Consider the following 14,945-nt stretch of genomic DNA (forward strand, 5'->3'; position numbering starts at 1 on the left):
CACTTCTTCAAAGATTTGAAAGGATAATTCTCATTTTCATATAGAAAATAAAAACAAAACAAAAAACAAAGCAAAACAAACAAAACCAGGATAGCGAAAACAATCCTGAACAATAAAAGAATTTCCAGAGGTTATCACCATTCCTGATTCCAAGCTAATATTTTTTCAGGTATTTTTATGGGACTCCTTCCTGTGTGTGTGAAGGGGTATTCTCTGACTTCTGTGCTTGCTCCTGGGCTTTTTGCCTTCTGTTCCTTTGCCTTGTCCGACTTCACCATGGTGGTTTTTATCTTATTTCATTTTCTGTTGTGTTTTCTTATTATCTCTTAGAAGCCTGTTCTTTTCTAATAAGAGACAGAAAGGAAATGGATCTGAATGGAAGAGAAGGTGGGGAGGAACTTGGAGGAGAAAAGGTACAGGAAACTATAATCCGGATATAGTGTATGAGAAAATAATCTATTTTTAATAACGAGGGATAAATAATTAGAAAACTACTTACTTTACAAGATAATTTTTAAAAACTAAGATGAAAGTTCCCAACATCACAATGCTGCCTCGCTGGGTACAAGCCTTTAGCCCTGGGCTTTGGGGACACCTGCTTTCAAACTATGATGCATTCCTTACCCAGTGAGATTATCCCAGGGTCTTCCCTCTGGCAGGTAGCCTTTAATCCCTCGCTTACTACCGATGACACACCTTGGTACCTTCTTGGCTTCTCCTATCTCCTGACATTGGAATAGAACTCCTAGAGCCTTCCAGAACCAAAAGGTGAAAGAGGGCTGTGAGTCTAGGGGAAAGGAACGACGGGCAAATGGGTAGACCCCAACATTAAGGATTTATGCGAGGTGGCTTTTGCCTTGTCCATTGTCCCACAGCGCCACCTGCTGTCAGATATAGGGGAATCTCACAGTTGCAGTTTTGTTTGTTTTGCCATTGTATTGGCTCTGCTGGGCATATCTCCTTTCTTAAATCTTACTGTGTTGTTCTGAGACTTGCACAAAGAAGCCTTTTCATTTCAAACATTTTGGTTCATTTTTTTGTGTTCTTAGAGTTATACAAACATGGCTAGTTTCTTATTTGGCTCTGAAACTGAAGACCGTGGTTTACTGCCGACTCTCAAGTGTGGTACGAGCTGAGGGCTGTTACAGCATCCTCTTAGCTGTACTGACGGCTTCCCCAGAGTCACATAGCTACATGCTGAGAGTACACACCTGTTCGCTCCTTTCTGTTATGTCACCTGCCGTGCACCTGCAGGGGCAGGTGGGCTGAGGAATGACAAAGATGCCCAGCTTCTGCCTCATGCTAGACTCCAAACTCCAAAAATATTCTAAAGTGTTTCAAGCCGGAAGCTGTAAGCTCTGAGATCTCTTCCCTTGATTCCAGCACCAGTTTCATAGTATTTGGCCAGCTCTTTGATCAAATCACAGAATGTGCTTCTCTGCTGTGCCTTCAGCAAGTCTCATAGCTCCAGGCGGGCCTGGTACCCTAAATTTTAAAAAGCCTTAAATAAATGTATGCCTGTTCTGCTCACTATAGAGGCTCAGAAGCACTGGGTGTGTTTCTACTCTCCAGTAAGAGGGATGGAAATAAACTATCAAGAACTACAGGAAGAAAACCCAGCGTGAGTCAGGCAGTGGTGGACTCAAGACTGTTCAGCATGGGCAGTGTGTCTGTCAGGTTTGTTCATGAAAATGCAAGGGAATTACATGATAGCAGGAAGTGCCTCCTTTAGAGTCACGTTGAGTTTGGTCAAGAGTTAGGAGAGAGTAAAATACAAGGAGGCCAAGAAGCCAACACTAAAATCATCCTGGTGCCAGTTCTGTGAAACAGCCACCCCATGAGCAATGTCTCCTTCATCAAAACTGCCACCTGTTCCTGTGGACTACCTCTAGACCTCTGGTGTGTCCCACTTGTCCTGTAGGTATCAGTGTCATGAGCTGCAGTGGGTGGAGAGCACAGAACAGGCTCTTTCTTCTTGTCCTGTTCTCACTGGGTCAATCATAGAAACCTGAATCCTCAGCCTGGCCAGCCTTCCAGCCTAGGAAAGTTGCCCCTAACCTCCTCCTCTTCTCTCTAGATGACCTTGGGACAAGTTTGTTCTACCTGTGTCCAACCCACCAGGCTGGCCCATGCAGGTACAGCAGCAGCAATGTGCCCCAGGCCTTCCATTATTCTTCTTCACAACAATTCATTTTTCCCCTCAGACTCAGCACAAAATGCCGTACTCCTGAATCTCCTGGGCTCCCTTTTTATGATCGTATCTCTCCTGCTCCACTGGGATCATGCTATACTTTTCTTTCACTAAAATGTCTCTGAATTTAAAAGTGGCAGCCACAAGCCTGGTGCCAAGGGGAAGAAATATTCCTCTCCTCCCAAACACCTGAACCTGATACAGAGGAGGGTTCTCCTCCCTGAGTAGGGATCACTTACCCCTTTGTCCTTATCCCCATAGAAGCAGCATAGGACTCAAAGGGGTTGAACTGAAGACGACCCCATGACCCAATGCCAATACCAACAGCCAGTACCACCTTTGCTCTCATACTAGAGCCCAGAGTACCAATAGACTTAGCCCAGTGAGGCCAGCTGAGGTAAGTCTTTCCTCAGGAGCTAGAGGGCACCCTGTACTGGAGCAGAAAGGAACTAAGAAAGAAGTCTAGTCTGCAAGAAACGAGCTGTCCCCTCCTGGAAAACACTAGCCACAGATCCTTGGGCAGGAAAGAGACTGGGTCAGCAAACCTGAGCAGAGTGGGACTCCTGAAGTTTTCAGGAGTGGATCCTCAAGAAAGTCAGGAATGTCCGAGTCCCAGAGCACCTGTTTTCCTAAGCATCGATTCCAGGCAGGGCATGGCTTGCCCATTAATCTTGGTGTACATGGGTGATGGGAAGATAAGAAGATGAACACCTTCCCGTTGATGACCTAACAGAATAGAACACATTCTTCTCAGACCTCAGAATCCCTTAGAGATTTGATTTCTGTAAGCTAGTATCAGCAACTTCAAAGGAAAACCATAGACTTACAGGGCAGAAAGGAAACTCAGCTCCCGGGTTGGTGAGACAATTTAGGAGCCAACAGTTGCAGTGGTTTCAAGATACTGCAGAAGGTTCATCCTGTGACATGTAATGACTACCCTTTCCTGGATGGAAAACTGAGGTCAAGAACCAGCAGCATTTCCACTAGGCAAGCTCAGAGCAGCTCAAAATAGCCAATCCCTCACCTTAAAAAGCACAGCGTGGCATGTTGTTGAGCTGGCTGGGACTAAGCAGCCATCCATGAGGAAAGAGCATCCTGCCTGCACAGGCAGCTCCAACCAACACTGGGAAAACAGTGTCTGCTGTGACTTAGCTCTGGAAAATCATTCCCATATCCAGCGAGCTCCGTCATTTTCTGAGACGCCACTTAGAGCCTAGATGTTACTGCGAGACAGTATTCTTTAAATATTTGGGGGTTTAATTTAGAGAAAGAACATTCTGTATCTGTCCTTACAGTGAGAAAAATATCAAAAATAAAGGCTCTATTAAAATAATTGTAGAATTTGATTCATCACAACTGAATACATCTGATAGTATTTATGCAAAGCTCTCCTTTGTGAAGGTGTTCGGAAGGAGAAAAGTCACACTTTCTTCTTGGATAACAAGGAGATGCTTTCTGTGTCTCTAGAGGTAACTGTTTCAACTGATGGGATTGGTGTTCATTTTGCAAAGGTCAGGGAAAACAATTGAGGTGGACCCTGTGTCCACTTAGGTGCCACCTGAGCAGACAGCATGTGTGAAAACAGCAGGCTATGTATGCCACTGCTCCTCTGACTCAGTTTCTTACAAATCACAAATGTCCTGCCCTTAGCCCATTTGAGACACTGTCTGATGTGACTTTAACAAACTGGACATCAAGTGTAAGGTAGAGTCCCTTACACAGTGATCACCACAAAGACTTCCTAGTTCTGAGCTCAACCCCCAGCCAGCTTCAAAAAGAATCTGCTTTGTGGAGGAAACGTGTCGCCATCTGAATTCAAAGGTAGATCTAAGGTGACAGGAAAGCCAACCGTGGTCACAACACAGGGCACACATATGCTAGTTTGATTCTTTTTTCTTTCAAGGAGAGTCCCCTTGGAACTGGCTGCTGAAGCCGATTCGATTTGTTTCTCAAGGTCACTAAAAACAATGAAGATGCTGTGGACTTTACAGACTCCCTTAACATCAATCACTACATCCACAAGACACTGAAGAGCCAGGGGTCTGCAAGTATCTTCTGCAAAGCTTCTTACAGCTACACATATGTGTAGCACTTTAATGAGCTATATTTCAAAAATTCACAAAGTGGTAGACAGGAAAGGATATGGGTTCCAAACTATTTTCTGGAAGAAAAGTCTATGACCATTCTACTAAGGGAACAGATCTCAGGATGTGTCTGTTCTATGTCTGCCATGGTGATAAGGAGGCCTAGGGTCAGGAAGGGCCATGGGCCAGATGGCGCCAAGGGCATGTGACCAAAGAGCACAAACACCAGAAGCTTGTACTTCAGGAAGTAGTGAAAAATCAGAATTTAGTCCTCACCCGTATGATTGATGCCAATGGAAGAAACGAACACTGGGGCTGATGGGAAGGTGTTTAGCTAGGAAGTGTTTATGTGCTTGCAAATAGTGGTTGTGCGCAAGCTTGTCTTATTAGTTTTATATACATTTTATTTTTATAATTTATATACAGTTTCATTTACTTAAACTAAGATTTTCCGAAAGCATAAGACATGCCAAAATATTGTAGATCTGTTTCTAAAAGTTATGCAAAATTGGTATTTGCTGGGCAATGATGGCTGGGGATGCCTTTCACTTTGACTCATGGGGAGGGGGATTAAATTCATTCAAGTTCCTCAAAGCTCAGATATTGGGCATAACAAATAGGATTGTGCCCCATGACCAGAGGATCCAAGAGTTATGGCCCCTCCTTATCATAAATGCATTTCCTCACAGAGCCAGGCCACCATGGCCTCTACCTCTATGCTGAGATCTCCTAGTATTGGCTGGTGAGAATTTCAATAGAGACTTACTCTCTTGGTCCTTATAGATTCATCTTCTGCTGGAAAAGCAAAGCCCCAAGGGACATTTCAGAACTCTGTGGTTCTGTAACAAGCCTAGGGGTGCTAAACTCTTTGACATCTTCATTCTTACAAACTGTTCCACTGCTAGGAATGCCTTAAATGTTAACAACACCAAAAATAGTTGGAGAGGGCTTGTCTCTGCCACCCCATCCATCTGTTCCCCTAGTTCCCTTAGGACCAGTGGAGACATCTGTTAAAGACCCTAGCATGCAGGGACGAGCACTGGCATGCAGGGATGAGCACTAGCATGCAGGGATGAGCACTGGCATGCAGGGATGAGCACTGGCATGCAGGGATGAGCACATCCATGCAGGTACGAGCACTGGCATGCAGGGATGAGCACTAGCATGCAGGGACGAGCACTAGCATGCAGGGACGAGCACTAGCATGCAGGGACGAGCACTGGCATGCAGGGATGAGCACTAGCATGCAGGGATGAGCACTAGCATGCAGGGACGAGCACTGGCATGCAGGGATGAGCACTAGCATGCAGGGATGAGCACATCCATGCAGGGATGAGCACTAGCATGCAGGGATGAGCACTAGCATGCAGGGCTGAGCACTAGCATGCAGGGACAAGCACTAGCATGCAGGGATGAGCACTAGCATGCATGCAGGGATGAGCACATCCATGCAGGGACGAGCACTAGCATGCAGGGACGAGCACTCGCATGCAGGGACGAGCACTGGTATGCAGGGATGAGCATGTCCATGCAGGGATGAGCACTAGCATGCAGAGATGAGCACGTCCATGCAGGGACGAGCACTGGCATGCAGGGATGAGCACATCCATGCAGGGACGAGCACTGGCATGCAGGGATGAGCACTAGCATGCAGGGATGAGCACTAGCATGCAGGGACGAGCACTGGCATGCAGGGATGAGCACTAGCATGCAGGGATGAGCACTAGCATGCAGGGACGAGCACTGGCATGCAGGGATGAGCACTAGCATGCAGGGATGAGCACATCCATGCAGGGATGAGCACTAGCATGCAGGGATGAGCACTAGCATGCAGGGCTGAGCACTAGCATGCAGGGACAAGCACTAGCATGCAGGGATGAGCACTAGCATGCATGCAGGGATGAGCACATCCATGCAGGGACGAGCACTAGCATGCAGGGACGAGCACTCGCATGCAGGGACGAGCACTGGTATGCAGGGATGAGCATGTCCATGCAGGGATGAGCACTAGCATGCAGAGATGAGCACGTCCATGCAGGGACGAGCACTGGCATGCAGGGATGAGCACATCCATGCAGGGACGAGCACTGGCATGCAGGGACGAGCACTGGCATGCAGGGATGAGCACATCCATGCAGGGACGAGCACTGGCATGCAGGGATGAGCACTGGCATGCAGGGATGAGCACTAGCATGCAGGGATGAGCACATCCATGCAGGGATGAGCACATGCATGCAGGGATGAGCACTAGCATGCAGGGATGAGCACTAGCATGCAGGGACAAGCACTAGCATGCAGGAGTGAGCACTAGCATGCATGCAGGGATGAGCACATCCATGCAGGGACGAGCACTAGCATGCAGGGACGAGCACTGGCATGCAGGGACGAGCACTGGCATGCAGGGACGAGCACTGGCATGCAGGGATGAGCACATCCATGCAGGGACGAGCACTGGCATGCAGGGATGAGCACTAGCATGCAGGGACGAGCACTGGCATGCAGGGATGAGCACTAGCATGCAGGGATGAGCACATCCATGCAGGGATGAGCACATGCATGCAGGGATGAGCACTAGCATGCAGGGATGAGCACTAGCATGCAGGGACAAGCACTAGCATGCAGGAGTGAGCACTAGCATGCATGCAGGGATGAGCACATCCATGCAGGGACGAGCACTAGCATGCAGGGACGAGCACTGGCATGCAGGGACGAGCACTGGCATGCAGGGACGAGCACTGGAATGCAGGGACGAGCACTGGCATGCAGGGACGAGCACTAGCATGCAGGGACGAGCACTAGCATGCAGGGATGAGCATGTCCATGCAGGGATGAGCACTAGCATGCAGGGACGAGCACTAGCATGCAGGGACAAGCACTAGCATGCAGGGACGAGCACTAGCATGCAGGGATGAGCACATCCATGCAGGATGAGCACTCCTATGAGTTTCTGAGACACTAACTCATTAAAAGAGAGAGTCTGGAAGTCATCACTATAAAAGAGGCAGACTTTGGATGTGATCATGGTCTGAACAGAAATTGCAAGATAAATAAAATTTGTATTTATGAATTGGGCTTTTACTAAAGCTTCAGTATTAGCCTTGGCCACTATGGAAACATTTCCTGCCTGGCATCTTCCATCTGACCCCACTTAGCCTTTCTTCTCCTCTCCTAAATCAGTTTCTTCTCCTTCTCTCCTCCGTGTCACACCCGTTTCATTCATTACTGTCACCTACCAACTGTGAGGGGCCAAGCTCAGGCCTCTGATCATGCACTGTGGTGAGCTGAGAAAACAGAATTGGCTTAAAGCCACCCAGTCTTGTGCGAGATTGAAGCCTGACTGTCCAGGCAGTGGTGAGTCAGCCTGCACCTGCTCCCTAGAGCAGGGTCCTGGGGCATGAGGCACACTAAGGAGATGAAGGAAGGGTCTGCCAGTAGCACTGGCTGCTCTGGAAGCAGAGCATTCTTCAAGTATGGAAGAAGAAGTGGAATTCTCTGAAAGAAGTGGTGATTGGTCAATGCCTTGGTCTGATCTGCTGCCCCCCCCCAAGAGACTTCTTCCCAGCTTAGAAAGTCAGCTTTTTTCCCAAAGAGCAGGAGGTGATTTGTTGAGAAACCATCACTTCTAACGATTTCCCCTGCACGAGACATCTCACTGACATTTTCCTTTATCTATGACATTCAAGAAACACCAGGAGTTGCAGCCATTGTGCTGAATCTTCCGGTAGGACATGGACACACACACACACATACACACACATGCATACTTACCAGGCTTGTATCATGATAAGCCAGTAAGTTGTGGAGAGGCTGCATGAACAAGAAGGATGATCCTGAGCCCATGAAGAGAAGAGCCAAAGATGAAAAAAAAAAAGAAAGAAAGAAAGAAAGAAAGAAAGAAAGAAAGAAAGAAAGAAAGAAAGAAAGGAGGATGGAGAGGGGAGGCAAGAGAAGGGAGGAGAGAGGAATAAGGAGGGAGGAGGGCTGATGGGTCAGGTGCTATCCCCCAGACAAGACATGGAAATCTGGCTGGTTTGTGCTTCAGTGACTTACCGCCTCTCCCTTCTGCCTGAACCCAAATCTGCCTTGAAAATGGTAATTGTGAAGCTCTAGTCCATGGATGAGTCTTTGTTTCTTACTAATATAATGAAAACATTTGAGTTCCTTACTTTTGTATGAGCAGTTATTTCTTTTGAGATTTAGTTTGATTTTTAAAAGAGGGGCATGGTCTCAGTTCTTCAAACGACCTTCTTCAATGGCTGATGGAATCAGGTCCTCTGACCTTAGAGTCTGAGATCCAGAATTCTGAGATTTTTTCAGCCAGGTTTGCTAAACACCACTGTAGTGCCACATATTGTCACCTATCCCCACCCCGCACACACACACCTCTTCTCAGAGGATCTTCCACCTATAACCACATCCTACATAGCATGAGCTGTGGTCAGCTTGGAGCAAGGCAGGGCTTCCATGACAGTGATGCTGAAGGAGCCCAGGACAGTCTCAGAAAATGCTGCTGAGAAGTCAAAAGGAAAACAAATAAACAAACAAACATGCAGACATGCACATAGGCACAGGCAAGTCTCATGAGACAAGAGTATTTATGGAAAGATCCTGTCTTCTGTGGATGCTTAATCTGTTCACTGGCTTGAGTATTTCCTAGAATCTCCAAGGCCAGGGGGCAAGTTGGTCCAGCACCCTGAATATAGACTGATGGATTCCTGACTACGATATAGACCTCCCTGGTCGGCCTCCTCTAGGACTTGCTGGTCCTGTTCTCTGTAAGTTCTTTTCAACCCCTTCCTCTATATGAGAGCCCCAACCTTCCACTGTGACCCTCTGTTTCTGCAGATATGGGCAGGGGTGAGGTCACAGACAAACATTAGATCAGTGTCTGGGTATTCATTAAACCAGCCTTGGCAAATGAGTGACCCAACTCAAAGTTCTGGGTCCATTTCTTGGCAGGTGGTCTCAACCTTAACACCTTTATCTCATCCTCAAAATAAACTCTGGATGGTTGGGGCTGGGGAGAGCTTGGGCCAAGCCTCTTGAAGCAGATCTAGAAAAAGAGACACAATTACATAATGTCTTAGCCTCCTAGGAAGATCATAGGACTAGCCCAGTAACCAGCCGAATTAAACAGCTCATATTTGCTTTATCATGTGAAGACTCTACTAGAATATCAGGGGGAGGGACTAGGAGCATTGGAAACTCTAAGAATTTCTCTGGGGCCCCAGCTTTCTTCTATGTGCAATGTCATTCTTAAATTGGCTGGGCTTTTCTAGTAAAAATAGCTTGTACAGGCCAGGCAGAAACTATCCTGCCCACTTGACTTGATTTAGAAGTTGGGTCAGTGATTCTCTGAAACCCTGGAGTTCAATAGAGATATTTTGTCCCCTTGGGTCTCAGTATTAGAAAAGCTGTTTGGTGCAGGAGAAGAATGAACCAGACCTCTTATGTGTGGATTAGGAGACCACACACAGAGGTAGTTCACACCAGTTTTCCCAGCATGAGATGCAGAGAGTATAACACTCCTTACAGAATGTAGCTCAGCCTGACAGTGTATGCGCACATGAGCTACAGCTGGCACAGCCACCATTGCCATGGAAGCATCACAGAGTAGGTTAGTAGATAATAAGAGATCTTTCTAGAAAGGCAGCCATGACTATCAAACAGAAACATATACTAGGGTGGCAGAGAAAATGCCATAAGATTTTCCCATAAACCCAGGAAAACCCATTCATTTCCATTCCTGCAAGCCATTTCAGGGCATGCCAGAAAGTTGTGTGCTTTGCTTTGCAGCTCACTTTAGGGATGCTCAACCTAGACCTGAAACTTAAGATGTGGTTGTGGGTAGCTGCTACTCCAGAGAAAAAGGTTTGTTGCCCCACACAGGCTGGATGACAGGGGAGGGCTGTCGCATAGAAGGGGAAGGTGAATCAGAGACAGCAGGCTACTCCACTTTGAATCCAGTTCTGTCTCAGAGAAGTGAGGGGCTCTCAGAACTAGGAGCAAGAGTCGCTCAAATTCCACCTGAGGCAGACAAGAAGCTTTAATGAACTGGTGCCTTTGGAAAGCACTGTTTCAGCCTGTGAACTCATTGGAGCATGTTGTTTTCAGACACCACGGGGAGCCATCTTTGCTAGTACAAGCCAGGAGCTCACAGGGGAACCTTATCAGAATTCTACCTCCAGTTAGGCCTTGTCTAGCCTCAATAGGAAAAGATGAGCCTAGTCCTACTGCAGCTTGATATGCTAGAGTGGATTGATATCCATGGGAGGTCTCCCCTTCTCTGAGGAGAAAGGGAGAGGGAGCATGGGGAGAGGGGAGAGGAAAGGGAGGGCCTGGGAGGAAAGGAGGGAGGGGAAGCTCTAATCAGGATATAGAGCAAATAAATAAATAAGATATAAAATAATAAAAAGTTAAAACCCTTTTGAATTTAATAATAAAAAAGAAGGAAATGTACCTTCACATTAGTCCTTTTGTGCCTTCAGACATACCTTCAGCCATCATCCCTCTACCCATTAGGCAGTCTTAGATACAGGAAATACCTCCCTCCCCCAGGTAGCCTTGCCTAGACACATCATGCTCACCTCAATGAGCATATGGGTAGCTAATCACCACGGAAATGATTGTGAAGGAGAAAAAAGTTCCTTAAAGCCAATTTCTAGTGCAGACCTTTGATCTGCACTAGATAAAAGAGGCAGTGCATGGCTAAGTGAACGCGAGTGGTTCAGGTAAAGCCAAGGGGGAGATGATCAGTTTGGTGACAGTTTACAACAGTGACAGAAATGAGAAAAGCAATTGATAAAAAAGGTTCTATCATATGCTCCAGCCAGAATTTATTTGAATAACTTTCTAAATAACCTTAGTCTTGCTTTATAGAATCATTAAGGGTTGAGTGGGCTAGTTAAATTTTTTCAGCTTTGTTACTGAATTCTAGGAGGAAAACTCTAGACAGTGGAGTTCTTGAATACTTCCCATGACCCCAGTAATCAATGCAGACTCTTTAAATTAGCTGGGGCCCTGTGCTGCCCCACAGACAGACACTTGGTGCCTGTGAGTGTCATAGGAGAGTCTGAGTTGTGTTGATTGAAACGTGCCCTGGGGGTCTTATGGACAATGATGCCAAAGGGAGGGACTCAGACACTTGGGGCTACAGATGACTCTGTGGTAGCTCCAAGAGTATGCTCCAAACCCACAGAATGTCAGGAGAGCACCTGAGGTTCTGTTGCCTAAACTACCTAAGTCTGGTTTCTGATGCTTTGTTCATGCTGTTCTAGACCACATGGGTCTAGAACACACTGTAAGAGGTTCCCCTCTGACCCACTGCTGGCCCTGTTGGGTACTCCTTAAGAACTCCCACTAGCTCCCTCCCCCCAATACCCAGTATCCCTAGAAGCCACACCAAAGAATGTATGGTGGAAAAAAAAAACTATTTACAAACTGCCAAAACCCAAAACAAAACAGAACAAACCCCCCAACAAAACAAAAAACCTTCCCTAACCTTCCAACAATTACGACCACCCTACCTTCCTATCCCCACCCCAGCATCCTTCTCCTAAGAGTACAAGCAAAAGGGTGAGAAGGGAGAGGGAGAAGGAGGAGGAGGCAGCACCTCCTGTCCCCACATGGCTCTGTGGCTTCCTCCCTTCTACCTACCTAGATCATTAGGACAGTGCTCAAACTCTTCAGGACCTTCAGGACGGCAGCTGTAGGTCATGCTTTCCTTCTGGAATTTCTTAAGGTCTTTCTGCAGTTAATTCATCCAACAAACAAGAACACTTTATTGGAAAAAAAGAAAAAGAAAAGAAAGAAATAAGACCTAAATTAAAACCAGCTCCCGTGTCCTCAGAAAAACCAGCTTTGACCCAGAGCATGGCCCTCTGTCCACAGGGTCTGTGGTGACACTGTCTTCTCTTCTGCTCCTGCTTGTCAATGGAAAACAGGGACTGCAGGTGAAAGCTTCATCAAAGAGTGTGTCTCCTGTGTAAAAAACAGATTAGGAGGCCAAACTTCAGCAAGTCAAGGGCATGGCCCTGAGGAGCAGCCTTCCTGCCTCCAGGCTTGTCTAGGAGTTCTCCTCACAGAGGAATGGAGGCTTTGGAAACACTTAGGGATTGCTCCTCCAGCTCCCTTGAGACATCATCCCCATGCTGTCGCCATGCTGGGGCTCCTCCCTCCCTCAGGTCCAGTACCTTTGTACCACAAAAGGGAAAAAAATGTAAGTCTCTCTGCCTGTGTGTCAACTTGAAATGAGCATGTTAGAGCATTCTCAACATACACACCTCTTCACACTGGCCTCCTCTGGGCCTTAATATAAAGGAGCAAATTCCAGCACAGTGTTGGTAGTCGGGTCGGTGGCCTACACCTTATAAGGGCCACCACTTATGGCTGGGCAGAAAGCCTGGTGTTGTGGCATCCGGTCACTCAGTACAGAAGAGTCTCTGCCCTGCAGGGAGAGTCAGGTGTCTTCCTCATTCCCTTATGGTACAGCATCAGATACTCTGCTTGCAAAGTGACCCTTGCTTTCAGCTAACCACCTGCTCTATTCACTGCATGCCCAAGTGTCTGGCATTCAGCAGGCTTCTACTTAGGGTCTATCAACCCAGGTCCTCTGCAGAGTTTATCAGCTCAGACCCAAGAGACCAAAATTGGCCAACCAGAGGGAAAGGGAGCCCCTGGTGTCTAAAATGGAAACTACATACTCCTGGTACTCAGTAGAACACTGACCTGAGCCATGAACATCAGCAGATAGGAAGACCTTCCCAAAATCCTCTTCGTAAATGTTTCCTCTGCTTTTATATTTTTCTCTTGTATGGATGTTTCGCCTGCACGTACGTCTATGCACTATGTGCATGTCTGGTCAGAAGAGGACTGGAGTGACCCATGGTTGTGCATCCTCATGTGGGGGCTGAGAAGAGAACCTGGGGCCTAAGGAAGAGCAGCCAGGACTCTTAACAACTGAGCCATCTGTCTAGCTCCCCAAAGGGATACTACTGGAAATAATGATATTCATAAGTCCGTCTCAAAATGACAAATAGTGCGTGTTTTCTCTCATTTGTGGGTTTTAGGCTTTATAAATTCATAAAATCACACATGCACAGATGATATGAAAATGTAAGAAAAACAGTATAGGGGAGCAGAGAAAATTAATGGAGGAGGCTGGGAAAGAGGGCACAGGTGGGTATGGGGGAATAGTCTCAAAGTACATATAAAGTTGCATGAGGATGACCTTGGGTAACTCACTATAACACAAAGTGAAGGAACTATTAGCAACTATGTAGGGTGTGCTTGGTGTCTAACACACGGTCACGTTTGCAAGGGCCTCCCACAAGGCCAAGTGCCCAGAGTCATTCCCAGCCTGGATTCACAAGCAGTCAGCCAGCCCCCAGCCTAACACACTGGCTGGTCAAAGACCAACTCCACTCCTAGGGCCATGCGTAGGCTCCAGGGGCCTTTATGCTGGGTTGAATGCAAGTTGCTGTATGAATTGGATTTGTCATGAAAAAGACTCCCCTGACACGGGAAGGGCAGACCTCACCCTCTGCTTTGCAGTAACTGATCTTGGGCAGCTGTGCTCTTCAAGGTCCCTGCTTGACAACGCCAGACAAGCTTGAGATACTGCAGAAACCTCAAGTACGGAGGAGAGGCAAACTGTAGCACAGACCCTACGGATCTAAGTGAGTCATTTTCTTTCATCTATAACCTCCAGAGAGGGCTAAAATATAATACTCTGCTAAAAACCCTGACAGGCAGCTTCACCTCAATACTGTGTAGGAGCTCCCTACCTGGCTCTTTTGTTTCTTGTTTATCTGCAAAGGGAAAAGATAAAACTGTCTGGGTTCTTGTAGCAGCACATTTCCAACTCCAAACTTTGACCACAGCTACCTCCTACTGTGTGCTGAGCCGGACTCTGACTAAATCCACCTCCTACTGTGTGCTGAGCCGGACTCTGACTAAATCCACCTCCTACTGTGTGCTGAGCGGGACTCTGACTAAATCCACCTCCTACTGTGTGCTGAGCCGGACTCTGACTAAATCCACCTCCTACTGTGTGCTGAGCCGGACTCTGACTAAATCCACCTCCTACTGTGTGCTGAGCCGGACTCTGACTAAATCCACCTCCTACTGTGTGCTGAGCGGGACTCTGACTAAATCCACCTCCTACTGTGTGCTGAGCCGGACTCTGACTAAATCCACCTCCTACTGTGTGCTGAGCGGGACTCTGACTAAATCCACCTCCTACTGTGTGCTGAGCCGGACTCTGACTAAATCCACCTCCTACTGTGTGCTGAGCCGGACTCTGACTAAATCCACCTCCTGCTGTGTGCCGAGCCCGTCTTTGTTGGTTGTCCTCTGGTATTACTTCAAAGACCCAGTGTGATTCCTTAGAGGGGGTCTTGCCGGGAGCCAAGCCCAGGAAATTACCTGCTGTTTTAGAAAGTCAAGTACAAGGTTAAGAAAGGACTTTCACAGGTCTCAGGTCCCAGAAACCTAAAGAACGTCTGGCATTTCCTTGGAGCTGGTTATGACAGTGGGATGGTCTAGGGCAATAAGGTTATGACAGTGGGATGGTCTAGGGCAATAAGGATATGACAGTGGACTGGTCTTAGACAGTAAGGATTCCATAGTAGGATAGCCCTAAGCAATGACCCTCGCCCAAACTTCCCGGT

General features: G+C 47.3%; 1 protein-coding gene across 1 annotated transcript in view; it reads left to right on the forward strand.

Annotated features, from left to right (window-relative positions):
- The window catches only part of Tpo (thyroid peroxidase), an 82,542-nt gene extending 67,886 nt beyond the window's left edge, over positions 1-14,656 (forward strand). The window contains exon 17 of the mRNA XM_076942475.1: positions 14,093-14,656. Coding sequence (XP_076798590.1) covers positions 14,093-14,656 — 564 coding nt within the window. The remainder of the gene's footprint in view (positions 1-14,092) is intronic.
- The last annotated feature ends 289 nt before the right edge of the window (positions 14,657-14,945 follow it).

Source organism: Arvicanthis niloticus, chromosome 11, assembly GCF_011762505.2.
Source record: "Arvicanthis niloticus isolate mArvNil1 chromosome 11, mArvNil1.pat.X, whole genome shotgun sequence".
Classification (NCBI taxonomy): Eukaryota; Metazoa; Chordata; class Mammalia; order Rodentia; family Muridae; genus Arvicanthis; species Arvicanthis niloticus.